This window comes from Leptodactylus fuscus, chromosome 6 (genome assembly GCF_031893055.1).
Source record: "Leptodactylus fuscus isolate aLepFus1 chromosome 6, aLepFus1.hap2, whole genome shotgun sequence".
NCBI lineage: Eukaryota > Metazoa > Chordata > Amphibia > Anura > Leptodactylidae > Leptodactylus > Leptodactylus fuscus.
This window is the reverse complement of record NC_134270.1, coordinates 84,007,161-84,032,878: the sequence shown is the minus strand read 5'-3', so window position 1 is coordinate 84,032,878 and position 25,718 is coordinate 84,007,161. Positions and strand designations below refer to the sequence as shown.

The 25,718-nt window shown below is 44.9% G+C and overlaps 1 protein-coding gene across 1 annotated transcript in view; it reads left to right on the top strand.

Moving 5' to 3' along the window:
- Nucleotides 1-25,718, top strand: part of LOC142210019 (beta-2-glycoprotein 1-like) — an 87,819-nt gene that overhangs the window by 21,182 nt on the left and 40,919 nt on the right. Inside the window, exon 3 of the mRNA XM_075279049.1 lies at nucleotides 12,258-12,446. Within this exon, the coding sequence (XP_075135150.1) occupies nucleotides 12,258-12,446 (189 nt within the window). The remainder of the gene's footprint in view (nucleotides 1-12,257; nucleotides 12,447-25,718) is intronic.

Here is a 25,718-nt window from a genome sequence, read left to right as displayed (position 1 = left end):
TGAGCTGCAGTCAAGGTTTCCTTCAACACTTCCAAGTTTTGCTGAATGATTGCCACACGTTCCGTAACTGCCGGTATGGTGACATCACTTGGCAGCCTGGGAAAAACTTTGGGGTGGAACCCCAGATTGGCATAGAAGGGTGACACCTTTGTAGAGGCACTCTGGGAATTGTTATAGGAGAATTCTGCCAGAGGAAGGAGATCCAGCCAATCATCCTGCAAATGACTGATGAAACAACGCAGGTACTGTTCCAAAGTCTGATTGGTCCTCTCGGTCTGGCCGTTTGACTGCGGATGGTAGGCAGAGGACAAGCGGACTTTAATGTCTAATGCTGAACAAAATCCTTGCCAGAATCTCGCCATGAATTGCGCTCCTCGATCTGAAATGACTTCGTCGGGGACCCCGTGCAGCCGAAAGACATTTTGAATAATTAATTCCACAGTGTCTTTAGCAGTTGGTAGTCTGGGGTAAGGTATAAAGTGGGCAGCCTTCGTTAATCGATCAACCACAACTAGAATGGTATTCATACCCTTAGAGATGGGTAATTCGACAATAAAGTCCATAGATATGGATCCCCATGGACGAGAAGGCACTGGCAGAGGTTGTAGCAATCCAGTCGGAGCAGACCGAGGTGTCTTACATCTGGCACAGACGACACAAGAACGGACATAGTCTTTAACATCCCTCTGATACCCCGGCCACCAGAAGAATCGTGAGAGGAACTCCTGAGTCTTCTGCACCCCTTTATGACCTGCCACCTTGGAGTCATGCATCAGTCTTAGTACTCTTAGTTTGGCAGACTTAGGCACGTAGAGGCATTGGCCTTGGAACCATACTCCATTTTTAAAGGTCAGATGAACGTCATTAGCCGGCTGGGACAAGAGAGGATCAGTGACATAGGCTTCCTTAAAGGCGTTAATTAAGTCTTCATTCTGTATCACTCCCACCACATTGGCGTCGGGTACTATAGTCTCAAATGAGGGAGCCGAATCCGATTCGGTAGAGAACATCCGGGAAAGGGCGTCAGCCTTGCCATTACGGGAGCCCGGTCGATAGGAGATGATAAAATTAAATTGGTTTAGAAATAGGCTCCAGCGAACCTGTCGGGGAGAAAGACATCTTGCGGATCGGACAAACTCCAAATTACGGTGATCGGTGAGTACGACAATCTGCTGAGAAGCCCCCTGCAAATGATGCCTCCATTCTTTGAACGCGGAGATGATCGCCAACAGTTCCTTGTTTCCGACATCGTAATTCCTCTCAGCAGAAGATAACTTTCGGGAGAAGTATGCACAAGGGTGCAAGAGACCCTTCTCTCCTGTTCTCTGAGATAAGACAGCTCCCACGGCACTGTCTGAAGCGTCCACCTCTATTATAAATGCCAACTCCGGATCAGGATGTATTAATACTGGGGCGGATGTGAACCTTGACTTAAGGCGAGTAAATGCCTCCTGGGCTTGGGGTGTCCAACGGAACACTGTCCCCTTCTTGGTAAGTTGGGTAATGGGACTGACAATCTCTGAGAAGTGCTTAATAAAGCGCCGGTAAAAGTTGGCAAAGCCTATGAAACGTTGTACCTCTCGGGTATTCTTCGGGACCGGCCAATCCATGATTGCTTGGATCTTACTGATATCCATATACAATCCTTGTTGTGAGATTACATAGCCCAAAAACTGGATCTCAGTCTTGTGGAACTCGCATTTTTCGAGTTTAATGTAAAGTTGGTTTACTCGTAGGCGGTCCAGAACAATCTTCACATGTTCCTCATGTTCTTGTAGAGAGCTGGAAAAAATAAGGATATCGTCCAAATACACCACCATGAACTGATCCAAGAGATCCCGGAAGATGTCATTAACCAAATGTTGGAAAGCAGCTGGGGCATTGCATAGACCAAACGGCATGACCAGATATTCAAAGTGTCCGTACCGACACCGAAAGGCAGTTTTCCACTCGTCTCCTTTTCTAATCCGCAGTAAGTTGTATGCTCCTCGAAGATCTAATTTGGAAAAAATCTTGGCATAGCGAACTCGTTCCAGAAGTTCGGGGATTAGAGGAAGTGGATAACGGTTTTTAACAGTGATTTTGTTGAGTTCCCGATAATCTATGCAGGGTCTGAGGGACCCGTCCTTCTTTTTCACAAAAAAGATTGGAGCACCTGCTGGAGATGAGGAAGGACGAATAAACCCCTTTACCAGGTTTTCATCAACGTAGTCCTTGAGGGCCTTTAACTCCGGCCCGGCTAGAGGATAGATGTGGCCAAACGGTATTGCTGCACCGGGCAAAAGCTCAATTGGACAGTCATATGGCCGGTGTGGTGGAAGTTTATCTGCATTCTTCTTGTCACTCACGCCCAAGAAGTCAGAATAGACTGATGAAAAAAGGTTAGAAGGATTGTCAGGAACAGATGTGACCGGGCAAATGGCTGACTTCTTCTTTGCAGGGAAGCGTAACTCTCTAGTTTCCCAGTTGATAGCTGGGTTCTGCTTTTTCAACCATGGGAGGCCTAGGATTACTGGAAAATGAGGAGAGGAGATAAGCATGAAGGATAGTTCTTCCTGATGATCAGGCGGCATGGATACCCTTAGGGATCTGGTTTCCTGATCTATTGGCCCCGATACCAGGGGGGAACCATCCACAGTCTCCATAAGCACGGGTGAGGCCCTATGTTGGGTTGCGATACCATGTTCCTTAGCAAAGGCCAGATCCATGAAGTTGCCACTAGCTCCGGAATCCACCATTGCTGAGGTGGAAATCCAACGAGTGTTGGTCCAAATCTGAATTGGCAGGAGGCAATGGGTCTCCTTCTTCCTCTTCTCCAGGTGTGAAGCCACCGACGACAGGGTCTGAATAACTGCATTCAAAGGCTGTGACGCTTCTGAGGCTTCTGATTCACAGTCAGACAAATCTCCTTCGGCCACGGCTGCGACAGTCCTGCGAGGTCGATTCGGGCAATTTATGAGAAAGTGACCGGACTCCCCACAATAGAGACATAGACCGTCACGCAGCCGGCGTTCCCTACGAGCATTACTCTCAGACCTCTGTACAACATCTAGTTGCATTGGCTCAGTCTCCTGTGGGGGCCTATTAGAAGGTTCCTTGGGAAATGCAGGAGAAAATGCTGGTGGGCTGTCCCTGCGATTCATTGCTGCCCATCTCTCTTGTCTTCGTTCGGATAAGCGGATATCAATCCGTATGCAATGGTGTACATACTCTTCAAACTTGGAGGGAGCCTCAGAACGGGCCAGTTCGTCCTTAATGGCGCTGGATAATCCTCTCCTGAACAACGGTAGTTGCGCCTCAGATTTCCAAGTCGTGTCCACTGCCCATCTCTTAAATTCCATGGCATACTCTGTGACCGTACGTCGGCCCTGTCGAAGCGCCAGTAAGTTGGTCTCTGCAGTGGCGCGACGATTAGGATCATCAAACATCAGGGCCATGCCATCAAGGAACTGAGTCAGACTATCTAGACAAGGATCAGCGGTCTCAATTAGCGGGTTTGCCCATGCTAGAGCCTTGTGTGTCAGAAGCATGATGATGCAGAGTACCTTGGCGCGATCATTTGGAAATTGACCGATATGTGCATCAAAATAGAGTTTACACTGGTTTACAAAGCCACGGTACTTGTCGCGGTCTCCACCAAACCTAAATGGTGGCAATTTTGGGGGGCTCAGTACTACGGGGGGAGCTGACTTCAAAGCCTCAACCGCGGTTGTCCGTGTATGCAAGTCCTGCATCGCTTTGCCAAGATCCTGCACATTTTTGTTAGCTTGTATCTCTAGAGAATTTATCTTGGACTTTAGCGACTGCAACTCTGTATACAAAGAAGTTGTGTATTGCTGTATTCTCTTAATACGGGTCTCCAAGTCCCCAGACTCAGCGGCCTCCATCTTGTGCGGCTTGAGTATCCTGTTACACTATGTGTGAATGCTCTGTGGACACCTATGGCTGATAGGGGAAATGCACAGCAGACAATAGTTACAGCAAAGAAGAGACGAACTTACAGTCAGTTGCAGCACAGCTGGGTAGCGTTCGGCCGGTAGTAAAAGGCAGGTTGTGTAGCACTAGAGGTTTTCCTGATGAGAGACTGAATCAATCAGGGGGAGCTCATGTGCAGCTGAGGGGATAAGCTGAAGGGCAACAGCCGGGAGGAAGACAGGTATCTAGATGCAGGTATGGTAGGAACTGGCAGAACTCTGGAACAAGAGAACCACAGGACTCTTCACAATAGAGGCGGGGAGCTAGAGGCAGCCGAGACAAAGATCTGACTGATACTCAAGCAGGGAGAAACACAGGTGCATTCATTAATATAGCCTCAAGAGCAGGCAAGATGGCCACCGAAGCTATAGCGGCCATCTTACAACGAGGCAGACTTGCCCACAGACAGGTGAAACGTAAAAACAGAACTGGATCCTTACATAGTACTGCACAGTTGATAGATCCCACTCTTGCTAATGCTCGTGATAATGTGACAGTTATTAACAATGTGCCTCAGGAACCTGATGCTGACCACCAATTCCCATATTTTTCTATGCATAATGACCTCTTGTATCGGGTTGCAAAAAGTAATGGGGAAATTGTGGAGCAGTTTCTTGTACCAAAGCCATACCACCGTATGGTACTTGATACGGCCCATAATCATGTGCTTGGGGGACACCTAGGGGCGGAGAAAACACAGGAGAAGATTCTTCAAAGGTTTTATTGGCCAGGCATGTACAGGGAAGTGAAGGACTACTGTGCGTCCTGTCCTATGTGTCAGGTACATACCCGAGCCCCACATTTCCGTAGTCCCTTGGTTCCCCTGCCCATCACTGAAGTGCCTTTTGAAAGGATTGGTATGGACTGGGTTGGTCCAATAGTCCAGTCACCTAGAGGTCACCAATATATTATGGTTGTCTTAGATTATGCTACTCGCTATCATGAGGCGGCTCTCTTGTGTAATACGACAACAAAGAGTATTGCCTGTGAGTTATTCTATATGTTTTCAAGAACAGGCATACCAAAAGATATACTGACCGACCAAGGCACACCGTTCATGTCAAAGGTGATAAAAGCTATGCAAGCTGTTTAAAATTACCCACATACGGACCTCTGTGTATCACCCCCAGACAGATGGGTTAGTGGAGCACTTTAATAAGACTCTCAAGCATATGCTTTAAAAGGTGGTAGAAAAAGATGGTCGTGACTGGGATTGCCTGTTGCCATACCTGATGTTCTCTATTAGAGAGGTTCCACAAGCGTCTACAGGTTTTTCCCCTTTTGAATTAGTCTATGTTAGACACCCCAGGGGCTTACTTGATATAGCCAAAGAAACCTGGGAAACGCAGGCTTCCCCATACCATAGTGTCATATAGCATGTAGCTCAAATGCAAAATCGCATTTCAACCGTCATGCCAATTGTAAAAGAGCATCTGCAAAGAGCAATTGTTCTGCCAGAGTCAGAGAGATTAACCCAGGGGACAGAGTCCTTATTTTGGTGCCTACTGTGGAGATCGAGTTCTTAGCGAAATGGCAAGGCCCATATGAAAGCGACTCAGCTGCAGAGAGTCTCCTCGTCAAAGAGGCTTAAGAATCCAGCTCCAGCAGCAGACTTTGGTAGAGCTTGGCTGGAGTGCCAAACAGAGAGGTCTTTTTTTTTGGAGCTGTGTCCTGAATTATTCAACTGGCTTTTGATTTCTGCTATTATAGGTGAGGTAACCTATTCCATGTTCAGTTAGAGCCTAGCCAGGCAAGTATTTATTTTTGTATTGTTTCCTTTTATTTTTTTAATGACATGGTTGGCTCTCTCCTTTTCAATTATTAACAGTGATAACTCATCCCAAGGAATGATCACGTCTATTGCTTCTGCCATGTAAATACTAACATCACAAAGGCAATGACACATCTACATGATGAAATATGAATAAAATATCAAAGGAAGGGACTATTCTTGTAGCAGGGAACCATACTGTAAAATGAAATCTCAGTTAAACGTTTATCATAGAGAAACATCGGTCTGGCTCCCTGGCACACATGTTGCAGAGGAGGGCATTGCGGAAACCCAGATGCTCTGCCTGTTAAATGACTTTTATCACCAAAGGGAAGGTGACCAGATGGTGCTGTTTCCTCTAATATCACGATACACATATGACTTATTAAAGGTGCAAGCTGTCATAAAATGATTCCGTTCACACTCAGAAAACATGAATACTGTCAAATAGAAGCAAACCTCAATGAGAAATATACATTTTAAATGCATCAAAGCTCTCTACACATCTCATAGCCTGCAGCCAGCAAGTGAGACTTTTTGTGTTTGTTCCCCTAATTGCTCTAAAGCTTGCCATACATGTTAGAATTTGTGTGTTTGATGCTGCCATTTGATTGATGATGAAATGATTGATACAGACAATTCCACTATCAGTATTAACAACCAAATTTCCAGATCAGTGGGGATGGGGGTTAGTTAAGAAGAAAATGCATTGAGTCTGAGCAAATTGACGTATGAAAGTATGAAAAACATTCTTATGTTTGAGCAGCCATTGGCTAAACAATTTCCATATTGGCTGATCAGTTTTTGCTAGACAAAAGTCAGTCATCTGGTATTATTTTAACTGATTAGTTAGCCGAAGGGGGAGTTTGGGAGCAATAAAGTCTAACATGTATGGCCATAAACTCTTGATCATGTGTCTGCTGTATTTACTAACTTGTTGTAAATGTAGGGTCACCTTTGGTGAACTTGAACTAATATTTTGTGGTATTGTATATATAATAATTAGAGATGAGCGAACACTAAAATGTTCGAGATTCGAAATTCGATTCGAACAGCCGCTCACTGTTCGAGTGTTCGAACGGGTTTCGAACCCCATTATAGTCTATGGGGAACATATACTCGTTAAGGGGGAAACCCAAATCCGTGTCTGGAGGGTCACCAAGTCCACTATGACACCCCAGGAAATGATACCAACACCCTGGAATGACACTGGGACAGCAGGGGAAGCATGTCTGGGGGCATAAAAGTCACTTTATTTCATGGAAATCCCTGTCAGCTTGCGATTTTCGCAAGCTAACTTTTCCCCATAGAAATGCATTGGCCAGCGCTGATTGGCCAGAGTACGGAATTCAACCAATCAGCGCTGGCTCTGCTGGAGGAGGCGGAGTCTAAGATCGCTCCACACCAGTCTCCATTCAGGTCCGACCTTAGACTCCGCCTCCTCCGGCAGAGCCAGCGCTGATTGGCCGAAGGCTGGCCAATGCATTCCTATTGCTAGCAGTGCTGAGCCAGTTCTGCTCAACTACACCGTGTGCCGGTCAGCCCATCTGATGTAGCAGAGCCGAATGTGCACACTCAGCTCTGCTACATCTGATGTGACAGAGCCGAGTGTGCACACTCGGCTCTGCTACATCTGATGTAGCAGAGCCGAGTGTGCACACTCGGCTCTGCTACATCTGATGTGACAGAGCCGAGTGTGCACACTCGGCTCTGCTACATCTGATGTGACAGAGCCGAGTGTGCACACTCGGCTCTGCTACATCTGATGTGACAGAGCCGAGTGTGCACACTCGGCTCTGCTACATCAGATGTAGCAGAGCCGAGTGTGCACACTCGGCTCTGCTACATCAGATGGGCTGACCGGCACACGGTGTAGTTGAGCAGAACTGGCTCAGCACTGCTACCAATAGGAATGCATTGGCCAGCCTTCGGCCAATCAGCGCTGGCTCTGCCGGAGGAGGCGGAGTCTAAGGTCGGACCTGAATGGAGACTGTGCACACTCAGCTCTGCTATATCAGATGGGCTGACCGGCACACGGTGTAGTTGAGCAGAACTGGCTCAGCACTGCTACCAATAGGAATGCATTGGCCAGCCTTCGGCCAATCAGCGCTGGCTCTGCCGGAGGAGGCAGAGTCTAAGGTCGGACCTGAATGGAGACTGGTGTGGAGCGATCTTAGACTCCGCCTCCTCCAGCAGAGCCAGCGCTGATTGGTCGAGTTCCGTACTCTGGCCAATCAGCGCTGGCCAATGCATTCCTATGGATTCCTATATCCACACTCGGCTCTGCTACATCACACACTCGGCTCTGCTATATCAGATAGGCTGACCGGCACATCAGATGTAGCAGAGCCAAGTGTGCACACTCGGCTCTGCTATATCTGATGTAGCAGAGACGAGTGTGCACACTCGGCTCTGCTACATCTGATGTAGCAGAGCCGAGTGTGCACACTCGGCTCTGCTATATCAGATGGGCTGACCGGCATATGGTGTAGTTGAGCAGAACTGGCTCAGCACTGCTACCAATAGGAATGCATTAGCCAGCCTTCGGCCAATCAGCGCTGGCTCTGCCGGAGGAGGCGGAGTCTAAGGTCAGACCTGAATGGAGACTGGTGTGGAGCGATCTTAGACTCCGCCTCCTCCAGCAGAGCCAGCGCTGATTGGTCGAGTTCCGTACTCTGGCCAATCAGCGCTGTCCAATGCATTCCTATTGGAAAAAGTTTATGTCACAAAAATCACAATTACACACCCGATAGAGCCCCAAAAAGTTATTTTTAATAACATTCCTACCTAAATAAAGGTTATCCCTAGCTATCCCTGCCTGTACAGCTATCCCTGTCTCTTAGTCACAAAGTTCACATTCTCATATGACCCGGATTTGAAATCCACTATTCGTCTAAAATGGAGGTCACCTGATTTCGGCAGCCAATGACTTTTTCCGATTTTTTTCGATGCCTCCGGTGTTGTAGTTCCTGTCCCACCTCCCCTGCGCTGTTATTGGTGAAAAAAAAGCGCCAGGGAAAGTGGGAGGGGAATCAAATTTTTTTGGAGTTTGCCACGTGATGTTCGATTCGAATCGAACACATCGAACAGCCTGATATCCGATCGAACATGTGTTCGATAGAACACTGTTCGCTCATCTCTAATAATAATTCTTGAGCTGATGATGCCCAGTATGTTGCTGTGGTGCAATACTGCACATGGGGACTCAACAAAATACTATAGTTTAAAGGGGTTGTGTTTTCTAACTGAGAACCCCCTGACATTCAGCTGCACTGTGAGAACCTGTCTGAGTGGGCATTCATGGATATTCACATATATGTGACTGAGATTTATCAACCTGAACAGTCTGTAGGGAGGACTCCTAATGATATCTATTATGCTATTGTGTTTCCCTGAAAATAAGACAGTGTCTTATATTAAATTTTCATCCTAAATATAGGATGTGTCTTATTTATTTATTTTTTTTTGGGGGGGGGGGCTTATGGAGCGGGAGGTTAGGAGGTTAGGCGAGGGGAGGGGGAGGTAAACTACTTACCTTCCCCATCTTCATAGGAGCGCTGGTGTTGCTGTTGATCGCGGCGGCGGAAGTGGTGGGTGGGGCTTAGCGAGGCTGCCGGCAGTTGCCAGGGAGCCTCACTTTCTGGGCATTGCAGCCAGCTGAATGCTGTGCACTGTGTTCTATGTGCACAGGAAAGCTGGATGCTGCCTCTGCTGTGATACTGGCTGCTGTGGGATAAGCTGGGAGAGCCAACTCCCTGCAGCATATGCACAGTGGGCATCTCTCAGCTCATCCTACAGCAGGGACAGTGGATACAATCTACGGTATCACAGCAGAGGCAGCAGCCAGCTTTCCTGTGCACACAGAACATCACGCAATGATTGCCGGCTGCAATGGTTTTTTGGGGATGCCTTATTTTTGGGGGGTGCCTTATATTAGGCAATTAAACAAAAACCTCCCCCATACCTTATTTTCGGGGATGACCCATTTTTGGGGAAACACGGTAGGAGTCCCTGCCTACCAGGGGTGAACCTGCCCTTTTCGCCACCCGAGGCGGCCGACAGAAAGCCGCCACCCCCCCACACCGGGAGGAGGGGGCGGAGCGAAGGGGGCGGGGCAAAGTGGCATTCGCAGGCAGGGAGGGGACCTGCTCTCTGCCTGAGCGTGAGGGGAGGATTCTGGAGCAGCGCTGCTCCAGCGGCCTCCCCAATCCACCACTCGGTGCTAAGCCAGTCCAGGACAGCTTGTCCTGGACTGGCTTAGGTAAGCAAAAATGCCGCCCTCCCTGGGGCCCTGGCATAGCACCGCCTGAAGCGATCGCTTCAGGTCGCCTCATGGGAGGTGCAGCACTGCTGCCTACACTATGGAACTGCAGACTGGTCAGGCCAGTAAATATGGCAAGCCTTGACCAAATTTCATCCCTGAAACCTAATAACTAAGATAGCTATTTTGATTCCACTTCTAATATCTAGAAAATGTCCTACAACTCTTCAGACTTCCGTTTTTTCAAATGAATATGGATATAGGTGCTATTCCAAACTTTTTATATTCACTTGTACTGTTCAGTCATGAAAAGTTAAGTTATAATTTCAGGTTTGCTTTAAATCTCACCTACTTTGCTACTATTGTATAACACCAGATTTCCCTACTGCAAGTCCACATCAGAAAACTACAAGGGTTTAGCTATAGGGGTGCAGTGGTAACAGTCATTACTTGTCCCTGAGGGTGCTCCGAAGGTCCCTCTGCCATAAAATATATCACTATTTCATGTAACACTATTACAAATTTTTCATTGGGACCCAAGAGCTTCAAGTTATGTGTTTGGAAAATTCATACATCCTGTGTAGCTATATCCTTAAAGGCAGTCTCTCAGCAGGAAAAGCGGTATCAGACTAATGACAATACCTTCTATGAAGGCTTCTGCACTTTCTAAATATATGACTTTCTTATTCTGGTATGCATCTTCATTTTCATGAATATCAGCATTTATTCTTATGAAAATTAGCTGAAAGGGGTTTTAAGGGTGTGTCTTGTGATACTGGGTCTTCACTGTCTGATCTAAGTAACCAGCCATGGCAGGAGAAGACACTGCTCTAAAGTCGTTTTCAGCTCTTTTGAATAAGAATAAAATGCATATTTTTTTTTAAAGTTAAGTTACATGGCATAATAAGAAAGATATCTTTGATCAAGCAATGGGTCTTCCTTGAGCAAACTGCAATAGAGGTCCCTCTTTCTTTCCTCCCTTGACTTGGCATTAGACCTATACTCACCACTTGCACCCTAGTCTTTCAGAGGGACTCTGAAAGACTAGGCCTGGTTCACATCTGCATTCGGTATTCCGTTCGGGGAGTCCGCTTGGGGACCATCAAATGGAATACCGAATGCATTAAAAGAAACCAGATGGACTCCATTATACTTCAAGAAGCACTTTTCTCTCCACGTGATTCATGCTGACACCATGCAGAAAACACATGGACTCCATTATAGTCTATGGGGTCCGTGTGGTTTCTTAGCTAACCGCTTTTTAATGCGTTCAGCATTCCATTCGGGGAGTCCACAAGCGGACTCCCGAAACGGAATACTGAACACATATGTGAACCAGGTCTAAGTGGATGATTTTCAGAGGATGAAGGACCTCATGTCCTTTTTTATGAAGATGGATGACTCCTTTATCTCCACCTGGACCCCTGGATTTTGTTTCAAGGCACACAGGAGTATCTGGAGATCATGAGACCTTGAGAGACTTCGTTGCTTGGTTGAGATCTCTCTCTCTCTCTCTCTCTCTCTCTCCTTCTCTCTCTTTCTCTCTCTCTCTCTCTCTCTCTCTTCTCTCTCTCTTCTCTCTCTCTTCCCTCTCTCTCTCTTCCCTCTCTCTCTCTCTCTTCCCTCTCTCTCTCTCTCTTCCCCCTCTCTCTCTCTCTCTCTTCCCTCTCTCTCTCTTCCCCCTCTCTCTCTTCCCCTTATAGTTGTTATACCCCTCTTTCTCTTCCTAGCCGGGCCTTTGTGTGATGGTTCCCTTCCTCTGTGTCCAGAGACTCTATTGTGATCATGTGATCTGTTTTGTCATTTTGTTGTTTATCAGTTATCTGTTTGTTTTTTGCTCCTGTATATCACTATTTCCATCACAATTTGCACGCTAAGTTCCTAAATTGACTTTTCTCTGATTTGGTATTGTTTATTTAGTTTTGTAATAAGAACCAAATTACAAAGAATTTTTTTTTTTTTTTAAAAAAGACATTTTTGGAAAATATAGAATCCACCCTACAAGGTACTGTCATTAGTCTACTTTTCCTACTGCAGACTCCCTATAAGAATAGCTTACATAATTCGTGATAGTAGCAGCACAGAGATAAATCCAGTTGTTTTGCATTTATTTATGACGACTATAGCATAAAATATATTTAGTTATGTTTGCTTTTTACTATTTTAATATTTCAGTATCATAAGAAAAATTAACTGTACAATAATCTGTATTGCAACTAACAAATTTTGATGGTGGACTCTGTGTTAAAGCCCGCAGTAGCTGCCCGTGGCCTGTAATCCTTGAAAATGCAAACATATCTCTGAAGCAGGAAACATGGAACTTTGGAGATCAGATGTTAGTGCGCTGCCATCCGGGATTCAAAATGGCCAATGGACTGGAGATGGCACAAAGTCGTTGTCAAGGAGACAAGAAGTGGAGTGTGACAGCACCCTGTGATGGTAATAGCAAAGTGACATGATTCATTTTTATTTTAGCACTGTAATTCATAAGAATGCTGCTCGCATGTGGAGTCTCTTCATTCTTTCCCTTTGCATTTTTAAACACCTTACCAGTGGGAAAGCCAGAAGATGGACGTGGGTGCAGCTGTTATCTTCTGTCTGCCAGGAAGGGAGCTGATTTATTCCCATGCATGTTGTAAATCACTACTACTTAACATGCTGACTATCGATGCCTTTATAAATAAATATTACTGTAAATGTTCTTTCACACTGAAGACAATACACAGCAAAACAGAGCTAACACTGCAGCACACAGATACTAAGTAAGATAACATCAGGCAGACAGCCTATATCTGTGTCTCTAGTGGCAGCTGGAATGCTAAGCCTCATTATATTTTCACACCTAAACACTAAGTCTGCTCCTTATCTATACCTGTGGATTCCCACTCAGTAAACAATGGCAATAAGGTATACATATATTATAAATCACAAGCAGGTCCCTTAGGAGCCAATTCAGAGGATGCAGCTTGCAATGGGCTGAACAACAAGAATTAACATGGCTGATATCTGCTAAGCCAGGAGGAAAGTGAATCATCCCATATATTAGCAATTTTACGCCAAGTACTGAAAGGGGTTGTCTGCTTTTTCCCTTAAAGGGAATCTATCATTGGCTATAGTGATTATTAACTAAGCATATATTTGCATAGCCTTTAGAAAAACTATTCCAGACATACCTTTTATTCATTAATCCTCCCAGCCATTTTTGAATTAGCCCGCTTTTATTGAAACGCTAATTAGCCACCACGGAGCACCGAAAGTCTCTGTAATGTTCTCTGAGCACTGCTTGTGTGATATGTGTAAAGAAGGGGAAGGTGAGAGCAGGGAAGGCTGATGAGTGGTCATCAGCAGCAGCAGCCTTCCCTGCTCTCCTCCCCCTTTTTTACACATCATCACACAAGCAGTGCTTAGAGACCATCACAGAGACTTCCGCTGTTCCATGGTGGATAATTAGCATATCAATAAAAGCGGGCTCATTCAAAAACAGCTGGGAGGATTAATGAATAAAATGTATGCCTGGAATAGCCCTTCTAAAGGTTATGAATATATATACTTAGTTAAAAATCACTATAGCCAATGATAGATTCCCTTTAAGATAGGCCATCTATATTAGATCTGTGGGAGTCCCAAATGTCGCCTGTACGAACACACAGTTGTTCTGTGTAATGTTTACATCAGGTCACATATACTGCTAACAGCATAACATTTGAAGAGTATAGAAAATTTCACTATAACGTCTTAAAATTACAAAGAGATGAGGATAGACATTGTAATCTTTCTGAAAGCCGTGTTGGCAGTGTCATACAATTACATTTTATGTAATAATGGGGATGTGACAAAAGGAGATCTATGAGCGGAAGATGAAACTAATGAGCAGTCCTTAACAAGAGTTAGAATCACCTCCAAGAAATAAAGTACTTTGTAAAACTTATTTAGTTCTTTAATAAAATAGGAATAAAATCTATATAGCCTTCGACGAGGAAATATATATATTCACAAGTGTGATGGGTACATTATAAATGTCACATCTTTCAACAAAAAAAGACCCATCAGGTCTATGAATCCAGTACGAAGATGGAAGCTTCCAAAGTTCCGAAAAGCAGTTAGCGGCCCTTTTAGCAACATCTGAAGCCATGAAACTGGGGGGAAATTGTGAATTATATTTTGAATGATTTTTACAAATGAATTGGGTTTCCTGTGTGAAGAATATATCACACTTCATCCACTTGAATGGGCAGTTTAGGCATTTTCTATTAAGGGAGGCAGTAGAGATTGTTAGATCAGAGGTGGTTAGAACTTAGTAGTCCCATTTGGGAGTCCCATTTGTAATTAATGTTGGTTTAGCTGAAGTTAGTGTTACTGGAATTCATTTCTTACAGGGACATAGATCTGTGAACATAGTTACAGTGCTGTACGTTCCGAGCAGAACTTGCTTCAGGGATGTTATGAACCTTACTGACTGTGAGATCTAGGGTAGTACAAGATAGCAGCAGCAAAATCTGGAAAACTTTAATCAAATATTGTGCAGGTTGAACAAGAGTATATCTCCCTCAAAATTCCTCTGAATGTTATGTTATTTCACCATGATCTACAGTCATGGCCAAATGTTTTGAGAATGATACAAATATTAATTTTTACAAAGTCTACTGTTTCAGTTTTCCTAATGGCAATTTGCATATACTCCAGAATGTTATAAAGAGTGATCAGCTTAACAGCAATTACTTGCAAAGTCAATATTTGCCTAGAAAATGAACTTTATCCCCCAAAACACATTTCAACATCATTGCAGCCCTGCCTTAAAGGGGCTCTATCACTAGGAAAAGTCATTTTTAACTAATCACACCTTTGCATAGCCTTTAGAAAGTCTATTTCACACTTACCTATAGTATGTAGATTGCCTCAGTGGTTTCTGAATAAGTCCGTTTTTATTCATATGCTAATTAGACGAGTGCACGATAGATCGTGCACACCTCTACTATTGTTTTCTATGGGAGACTGCTGCTGATGATGATGACTCAGCTTCCTGTTTGCTTCACACACATAGACGATAATAGGAGAGAGGAGGCTGCTGGGAACTTCCTGAGCTGGCTGGAAGCCCATTAGCATATGAATAAAAACGGACTTATTCAGAGACCACTGAGGCAATCTACATACTAAAGGTAGGTGTGAAATAGACTTTCTAAAGCCTATGCAAGCATGTGTTTAGATAAAAATGACTTTTCCCAGTGAAAGAGCCCCTTTAAAAGGACCAGCTAACATCGTTTCAGTGATTGCTCCATTAACACAGGTATGGGTGTTGATAAGGACAGGGCTGGAGATCAATCTGTCATGATTATATAAGAATGACACCACTGGACACTTTAAAAGGAGGCCGGTGCTTGGCATCATTGTTTCTCTTCTGTTAACCATGGTTATCTCTAAAGAAACACGTGCAGTCATCATTGCACTGCACAAAAATGGCCTAACAGGGAAGAGTATCGCAGCTAGAAAGATTGCACCTCATTCAACAATCTATCGCATCATCAAGAACTTCAAGGAGAGAGGTTCCATTGTTGGCAAAAAGGCTCCAGGGCGCCCAAGAAAGACCAGCGAGTGCCAGGACCGTCTCTTAAAAGTGTTTCAGCTGCGGGATCGGGCTACCGGCAGTGCAGAGCTTGCTCAGGAATGGCAGCAGGCAGGTGTGAGTGCATCTGCATGCACTGTGAGGTGGAGACTCTTGGAGCAAGGCCTGGTCTCAAGGAGGGCAGCAAAGAAGCCACTTATCTCCAGAAAAAAACATCAGGGACAGACTGATATTCTGCAAAAGGTACAGGGAGTGGACTACAGAGGACTGGGGTAAAGTCATTTTCTCTGATGAATCGCCTTTTCGATTGTTTGGGACATCTGGAAAACAGTTTATTCGGAGAAGACGAGGTGAGTGCTACCACCAGTCTTGTCTCATGCCAACTGTAAAGCATCCTGAAACCATTCATGTGTGGGGTTGCTTCTCAGCCAAGGGAATCGGCTCTCTCACAGTCTTGCCTAAAAACACAGCCATGAATAAAGAATGGTACCAGAATGTCCTCCAAGATCAACTTCTCCCAACCGTCCAAGTGCAGTTTGGTGATCAACAATGCCTTTTCCAGCATGATGGAGCGCCTTGCCATAAAGCAAAGGTGATAACTAAATGGCTCAGGGAACAAAACATAGAGATTTTGGGTCCATGGCCTGGAAACTCCCCAGATCTTAATACCATTGAGAACTTGTGGTCAATCATCAAGAGACGGTGGACAAACAAAAACCTACAAATTCTGACAAAATGCAAGCATTGATTGTACAAGAATGGACTGCTATCAGTCAGGATTTGGTCCAGAAGTTGATTGAGAGAATGCCAGGGAGAATTGCAGAGGTCCTGAAGAAGAAGGGTCAACACTGCAAATATTGACTTGCTGCATTAAATCATTCTGTCAATATAAGCTTTTGTTACTCATAATATGATTGCAATTCTATTTCTGTATGTGATAAAAACATCTGACAAACACACCTAAAAAACAGAGGGCAGCAGATCGTGTGAAAATATAATATTTGTGTCATTCTCAAAACGTTTGGCCATGACTGTAGGGTTCAAAGTAAAAAAAATTGATATGACTGTATTTATGACAGAAAGTTTATTGTGCAAGTAGTTCAAATCTTTTTTCATTATTGGTCATTATAGATTGTATATGTGCCAAGCATGTTAATATTAGGTTGTAATAACTGTTCAATGGTCTCTCATTATCAGGGCGTCAGGTCTGTGTGTGCCTTTGGGTGAAAGAGGCACTTTGCGATGCAACTCATGTGGCAGCAGCGCTTTCCTCTAAATAGGGCTGAAGCAAATATATAAACACCCAAAATCAAGTAGATTTTGTAGTGGTGACCTGCTGCAATCCTGTACGTCTTCCTTAAATATTAACCTTTGTATTGGAAAGATTGAAAACTGTTACTAAAATCCACAGCTATAATTGATGTGACCCACACTCATATTAGTTCCTTATGACCTAATAAAGCATAATGCCCTCCTTATTCCCCTATATACGGTAATTTAATGTCTCCATCATATCCTCACAGAATAATGTCCTCTACGTACAGAGGTCCCTGGTGCTGGCATCGTCCCTACTAACTTTCGTCTGAGCATAGAAATTAGTCAATACAATTTCCAGGTTATTAGTATTGCTGTTCTGAAATAAAAAATAAACCGTGAAAACTGGTCAAAACAGATGATGTTGTTAGAAGTAGAATTAGGAGACAAAACAAATTCAATACAAAACCAAGTACCAAATCTGAGCAGGTACGTCAAAAGCAGAATTAGCAAACAAGACCCAACAAGAGGTGCAAGTAGGTGTACCTCTGAACAGGTGCATTGGAAGAATGGCGCTTAGTGATCCATTCTGTACTTTATGGTAAATTGGATGTCACATCCTAAGTCTAGGGAAGCAAACAATGGAGGCTGGAATGAAGGTCTATCCTCTTCAGTGATGAGTCCTGTGTTTTACTTCGATGATAATAAATTACAGCCAGGGATTGATCTGGAGACCATGACAGACTGAAGACTTCTGAACAGATCATCACACTGGTCCCACTCCTGGGATTATGATGTAGGGCAGAATGATGTATCATAGCAGGAACCCTCTAGTCCTCATTTCAGATACACCAACAGCTTGGTGTTACGTTGATTTGGTTGTGTAACCAGTGGTATGGCCATTTCTGTAAAGTTTCCCAGGAGTCGTTTTCCAACAGGACAATGACAAGATAATTGTTGTTCATGCTACTGTGAGCAGCCTCCATGGCCTAAACATAACATTGGTTGGTAATTGCAAAGGGTTTTGCATACCCAAGTGAGGCATAACAGTCCTCAGACAACCATTAAAGGGGTATTCCCACCTCACATACTCAGCAGTCTTCACTCTTGTAAAATCTTCTTTCTTCCTGGTTTCTTGCATCATTTGGTGGGCGGGGTTTCACAGGCAACCTGCCGTTTAGCTCCGCCCCCAAATCCGCGTGTAGCTCCGCCCACCCACATTGGACTATGAAGTACAGGCAGCAGCAACTCCATTCTGTGTTACATACAGAGACTGCCTGTCTCTGCCATAATGAACACAACTGAATTAGCTAGCCTGATAACTGGGAGAAGAGAAGAAATGAAAGCAGCTCCTCTATCTGAGAGCAGGACCTAGGTCACATGGTGTAGACACAGGAATAGCTAGATACACAGGCTGGCTGCCGTGCACTTAGCCCCTCCCCCCTGATAGCAGGCAGATACATCATTTGACTCAGGAGCAGCTAGGTCAGGGCTGTGGCCACAAAGAATTGAATAAAGTAAGATAGTGGACAGACAAAGCAGTTTTGCTGAAGCAGTGTATTTAGGAAAAGTCTTACATCCACATTAACAAGCAGTATAGATAGGATCCTTGTGGTGGGACAACCCCTTTAAGAGTATTATCGATAGGATGCTAATGCGTGTAAGCATGTTAACTTCTGCGCATGGCGCTCATATATGGTACTCAATAAACTGAAATATATGGAATATTATCATTAACATGTCTATCAATCCTTCTTGGTGTGGAAATTTCATTAGTGGAGAGAGTAATTTAACCCCTTCCCACCGCAGCCATTTTTCCATTTTCACCTTTGACCCCCCCCCTCCCCCTTCCAAACCCTCTAACTTTTTATTATTAACATTAAGAATGTTTGCAAGACAAATTTTTCTTCATGATGCTACCATTAATTATTCTGTAAAATGTCCTGGAAAACTGGGGGAAAAATTGAGAATGGGGTGGATTGGAAGAAAAAGTGCATTTGTGTGACTTTCTTACGGGCTTTGTTTCTACAGTGTGCAGCCAAAATGACATGTTACCTGTATTCTATGTTTCTGTATGATTCTGGGGATACCAAATTTATATGTTTGTATTTACATTTGTATTTACATTAACAAAAATCCAAAACTGTGCCAAAATTCATTTTTTCTAAAAGTCGCCATATTCTGAGACCTATAACTTTTCTATACTTCTGTATATGGGGATGCATAGGGCATCTTTTTTTTTTGCGGGACCAGGTGTACTTTTTAGTTATACCATTTTGGGGAATTGTTATTGCTTTGATCACTTTTTATTCAAACTTTTATCAGAGGCAAAACAGTGAAAAAACGGCAGTTTGGCACTTGATTTTTTTTCCCGCTATGGTGTTTACCATACGGGAAAAATATTTTTATAGACTTGTAGACCGGGCAGGGATACCTAATGTGTATGTATTTCACTGTGATTAAGTACTTTTATATGAGAAAGGGGGGTGATTTAAAGGGGCTCTATCAGCAAAATCATGCTGATAGAGCCCCACATATGCGTGAATAGCCTTTAACAAGGCTATTCAGGCACCGCTAAAGTTATATTAAACTACCCCCCAGTTTTAAAATAATACCCTAAAAAAGAATGTGATCTACTTACGCATCGTGCACGATGGGCGGGAATTCAGAGTGCGCCGTCTTCTTCATCCACGCCTCCTCTTCCTGCGATGTCCTCGGGTCCCGTCCTCCTCCGGCGCTTGCGAACTGACATTGATAAAAAAAAAAAAATGGCCTGGGCGCATGCGCAGTAGCATGTGGCTTCTACTACGGCTACTGCGCATGCGCCCAGGCCATTTTTTTTTATAAATGTCAGTTCGGGAGCCCCGGAGGAGGACGGGACCCGAGGACATCAGAGGAAGAGGAGGCGTGGATGAAGAAGACGGCGCACCCTGAATGCCCGCCCATCATGCACGATGCGTAAGTAGATCACATTCTTTTTTAGGGTAATATTTTAAAACTGGGGGGTAGTTTAATATAACTTTAGCGGTGCCTGAATAGCCTTTCTATTTGCATTTCTATTGCAAGCTACATAGAGTAGCCTGAAATAGAATCTATTGAATGATAGGCCTGGGAGCCTTCACAAGGCTTCTGGCTGTCTAGGAAAAGGAAATGGGAGGCAGGCCCCGGAGTTTGCTCCAGGTGCCGATGATCCCGGCAAAATTATACTGGCACCTCGGTCAACTTTAACCAAGGCACCTGAAGGGTTAATGCCCTAGATTAGTTTGGGCACCAATCATGAGCATTAGCGCTGGGTGTCTGCTGTATAAAGCAGCAGAATCCCAGCGGCAATGGCGGACGCCCAGCTCCAGAGCGGCCACCATCTTTAAATACCCGGCATCCACTGTACTAGTACTGCGGATGCCGGGAGAGGATTAAAAGTCTGGTTTTGTAAACCTAATATGTTTATTTTTGTAGATTTTGATATGTATTCTAGGGAAAGGGGAGAGATTTAACTTTTTATTTTATTCACATTTTTAATAACTGCAATATTCTTTTGCAGTTTACAGTAAAAATGCTGTATTACAATTGAGGCTAAAACAGCTCTGAGAGCTAAATATTTCTACATACCTCCCAACTTTTGAAGAACTGAAAGAGGGACAAAATGTGCGGCGCGCTTAGCGTGCCGCAGCAAATTTAGCCCCGCCCACTTTTGTGTTGACTCCGCCCACTCGTTAATTTTTCATGTGCCCGCACACAATATAATCCTCCTACAGTCACCCATAAATTATATGTCCCCCCTCTATCTCTCCCCCAGTTTCATATACACCCTTCATCTGCCCCCAGTTTCATGTCCCCTCCATCTCTGCCCCCAGATTCATGTCCCCACATCTCTGCCCCCAGTTTCATGTCCCCTCCATCTCTGTCCCCAGATTCATGTCCCTCCATCTCTGCCCCCAGATAAATGTCCCCCCTCCATCTCTGCCCCCAGATTTATGTCCCCCATCTCTGTCCCCAGATTCATGTCCCTCCCATCTCTGCCCCCAGTTTCATGTCCCCCCATCTCTGCCCCCAGATTCATGTCTCCACATCTCTGCCCCCAGTGTCATGCTGTCCTCTCCTTCATCTGCCCCCAGATTCACGTTCCACCTCCACATTAAACTTACCTTCTCCTCCGCTCCCTCGCTGCTCTCTGCCCGCCTCTCTCGCTGACACATGCGGCTGAAGGAAGGAGCTGACACAGGTCAGCTCCTCGCTTCGCCACTGCGTGTCTCTCTCGCTGACACATATGCGGCTGAAGGAAGGAGCTGACACAGGTCAGCTCCTTGCTTCGCCGCTGCCGCCGGCTCCTGGCTTGTAGACGCGATGTGAGAGCCAGGAGCCGGCGGACGCGGCGAAGCGAGGAGCTGACACAGGTCAGCTCCTCGCTTCAGCCGCATATGTGTCAGCGAGACCGGCGGCAGCGGCGAAGCGAGGAGCTGACCTGTGTCAGCTCCTTCCTTCAGCCGCATATGTGTCAGCGAGAGAGGCGCGCAGCGGCGAAGCGAGGAGCTGACCTGTGTCAGCTCCTTGCTTCAGCCGCATATGTGTTCAACTCAGATCTGCGTCCTCTGGACGCAGATCTGAGTTGAAATCGGGACATACCTCCCTCCAACTGGGACCGCGGGACATGTCACCCAAATCGTGACTGTCCCGTGGAAATCGGGACGGTTGGGAGGTATGTTTCTAGTCCAGGCCTTGGAGCCTTCAGAAGACTCCTGGCTTCCATAGCAACCAAACAGCTGCCACAATCTTACCACGCTGGAGCCATTTGATGCAGGGAAATGAAAGTAAAAGTGAAGCATATGACCATTGCATCCAAGGAGTTAGATATGCTCCAGCCTGCAGTGTTCCCTCACTTCCTAAACATGTGTAACCCTTTCCTCACATCCACTTTACTTTTACAGCAGATGTATTATACATTAGAGATCCAGCAGCAAAGCTTGCAGTTATCCCAGGCACATAGGAGATCCAGTGGTGGCTATCTGTTACCATGACAGCCGTGATCCAGGTTTGTCATGGTTTCACAAAGGCCCATTTGCACAACTTATTACTTACCATTTATACCAATTACCTGAAATAAATCACAAACACACCAAATTCTTCATTGGATAAAAATTGGCCGCGATGCCTTTATTAAGGGGTTACATGAAAAGTTAAATAACCATAAAATAAATATTTTATTAAATAATAAATAACCAATAATTAACCAAAATCAATATTAACCAATTAATGATCACCAAATCAATTAATTAAACACAGTCCCCCCAGCATTAGCTGGGGGACAATTCCCCACTAACAAAGCATCGCGACAGGTAGGAAAATAGGATCTTCAAGGGAGGGGGGGCGGGTGCTGCTCCATCTGGATCCTGGGTAAACTGCCACAGATCCCTCACAAACTGCTCCTTATAAAGCTCCATTTTTCCCGCCACTGAAACCAACAGACCAATCATCTGCTGTATCCGCTACCAGGCAGAATACCCTCATAACCTGCTCATGCCTTAGAGACACAGCTGACCCAATCAAAACCTCTGCCACAGCTTCCAGCTGTCCAATCAGCTGATGCTCCTGCTGCTGGGCAAACTTCAAGAAACTTCTAGAACCTGCTCATGCCATGGCACCGCTGACCCGAAGATGATAAGGTAAAATCACTGTGAACATAAAATAGGGAGGGAGAAACACACAGAACTACCATACCATATAATTAACATAAATTCATCATTAAGACACCGTGCCAGGGCCTGTGAAACCATGGGGCCCATTCCTTATGATTCCATGGGCCCTAACATTACATTAGTTCTATAATTTTACTGCATTGCAGTGTATTTTATTAGTGATCAGGCCCCCTGATTAAGGTTTGCCATAATGTAATGTCATCATATTAAGTACAGGAGGAAGGCAGCCCCAATCACTGTGCTGGGTAATAACTCTGGGATATTTGTGATGTAAAAGGACCCGCAGCAAAAACAAAACCTAGAATTGGTACCCATAAGGGGTAAACTAACAACAGCTAAGAAACCTAAGGTTGCTCCTGTGGAATATGTGGCACTTTAACCCCTTAAGGACACAGCCCAAAAGTATGTTAAGGACCAGGCCTGTTTTTTCAAAATTGACATGTGTCACTTTAAATGGCAATAACTTTGAGACGCTTTAACTTACACAAGTGATTTTGAAAATGTTTTCTCGTAACACATTATACTTCATGTTAGTGGTAAACACTAATCAATATTTTTGTATTTACTTATTAAAAAAATAGGAAATTTGATGGAAATTTGGAAAAAATTGCAATTTTCAAAATGTGAAATTCTCTGCTTTTCAGGCAGATAGTCATACCATCCAAATACAGTAATAAATATTATCTCCCATATCTCTGCTTTATATTGGCATCATCTTTTGATTGTATTTTAATTTATTTTGAACGTTACAAGGCTTACAAGTGTAACAGCGATTTTCCAGATTTACAAGAAATGTAACTATGTTTTTTTTTTGTTTGTTTTACGCACTTTATTTTTATTTTTTTTAAAAAACTTTTTTACATTTGTGCTGTAAGCACACTAGAACCTGCGATCAGAGAGGATCACTGGTTCTATTCTAACTATAGACTTGCAATACACGTGTATTGCAGTCTATAGAGGAAGCTAGCTATGCAGATGCATAGACTAGCTTCCACTCGTCCTGGCATCCAAGGGGTTAACCCTCCCCCCATCGGAGCTTGTAAATTACAGCTCACACAGACTACTGATGCTGCCGGCACCATGCTTTATAGCCCGGCCAAACCCCTAGGGTGCCATGATCACTATGGATCATGGCACCTTAAGGGTTAAACAGCGGGGGGGGGGGGGGGGGGGGGGTCGGTGAAATCACCGTCCCTGCTGCTACAGGGGAAGCCTGGCTGTCAGATACAGCCGGCCTCCCGTGGAGATCGCACGGGCTCTGCTTCTGAGCCCGTGCAATCTCAATCACGTACAGGTACGTGGGAATGCGGGAACTAACCACATTCCCTGACGTACAGGTACGTGATTTAGCGTTAAGGGGTTAAAGACCGGGGAAGTAGTGCACCCTAGATGATGCAAGATTGGGGCAGTATCTTTTAGGCAATAAAAGGAAATTAAGACTAAGGACAACATTTATCATTGTGAAGTGAAACTCTAAGGCTGCATTCACACGGAGTAAACGCTGGCGTTTTTTGTGTGTTTTTTGCACATAGCGCCGCGTTTACGCCGCGTAGCGTCGCGTTAACGCCGCGTATACGCCGCGTTAACGCCGGGCAACGCCACTGCTAAATAGCGCGGCGTTTACGCGGCGTTTACGCGGCGTTAACGCGACGCTACGCGGCGTAAACGCGGCGCTATGTGCAAAAAACACACAAACGCCAGCGTTTACTCCGTGTGAATGCAGCCTTAGGGGGCATTCACACTACGTAACGCCAGCGTGTATCACAGCCGTACACGCCGGCGTTACAGCAGGGCTGCCGAACACTTCCCATTCATTTCTATCGGAGCCGGCATGCGAGCGCTCCCCATAGAAATGAATGGGCTGCTTCTTTCACTGTGAGCAGTCCCATTGAAGTGAATGGGAAGTGCCGGCGTATACGGCAAGCTCTGCTCATGCCGAGCCGTACACGCCGGCACTTCCCATTCACTTCAATGGGACTGCTCGCAGTGAAAGAAGCAGGCCATTCATTTCTATGGGGAGCGCTCGCATGCCGGCTCCCATAGAAATGAATGGGAAGTGTTCGGCAGCCCTGCTGTAACGCCGGCGTGTACGGCTGTGATACACGCTGGCGTTACGTAGTGTGAATGCACCCTTAGGGTGCGTTCACACGATGTAAAATGGAGCGTAAGCTGGCACGTATACGCGTGTCAGCATTTTGCACACTCAAAAAGATCCCATTGATTTCAATGGGAGTTACGAGCGTATACGCCGCGTTATTTTGCACCCGTAATTTTGCGGCTGCAAAATTACAGGTGCAAAATAACGCGGCGTATACAGTCATGGCCAAAAGTTTTGAGAATGACACAAATATTCTATTTTCACATGATCTGCTGCCCTCTGGTTTTTATGTGTGTTTGTCAGACGTTTTTAACACATACGGAAATGTAATTGCAATTATATTATGAGTAACAAAAGCTTATATTGACAGTTAGAATGAGTTAATGCAGCAAATCAATATTTGCAGTTTTGACCCTTCTTCTTCAGGACCTCTGCAATTCTCCCTGGCATGCTCTCAATCAACTTCTGGACCAAATCCTGACTGATAGCAGTCCATTCTTGCACAATCAATGCTTGCATTTTGTCGGAATTTGTAGGTTTTTGTTTGTCCACCCGTCTCTTGATGATTGACCACAAGTTCTCAATGGGAATAAGATCTGGGGAGTTTCCAGGCCATGGACCCAAAATCTCTGTTTTGTTCCCTGAGCCATTTAGTTATCACCTTTACTTTATGGCAAGGTGCTCCATCATGCTGGAAAAGGCATTGTTGATCGCCAGACTGCTCTTGGACGGTTGGGAGAAGTTGATCTTGGAGGACATTCTGGTACCATTCTTTATTCATGGCTGTGTTTTAGGCAAGACTGTGAGAGAGCCGATTCCCTTGGCTGAGAAGCAACCCCACACATGAATGGTTTCAGGATGCTTTACAGTTGGCATGAGACAAGACTGGTGGTAGCGCTCACCTAGTCTTCTCCGAATAAGCTGTTTTCCAGATGTCCCAAACAATCGAAAAGGGGATTCATCAGAGAAAATGACTTTACCCCAGTCCTCAGCAGTCCACTCCCTGTACCTTTTGCAGAATATCAGTCTGTCCCTCATGTTTTTTCTGGAGAGAAGTGGCTTCTTTGCAGCCCTCCTTGAGACCAGGCCTTGCTCCAAGAGTCTCC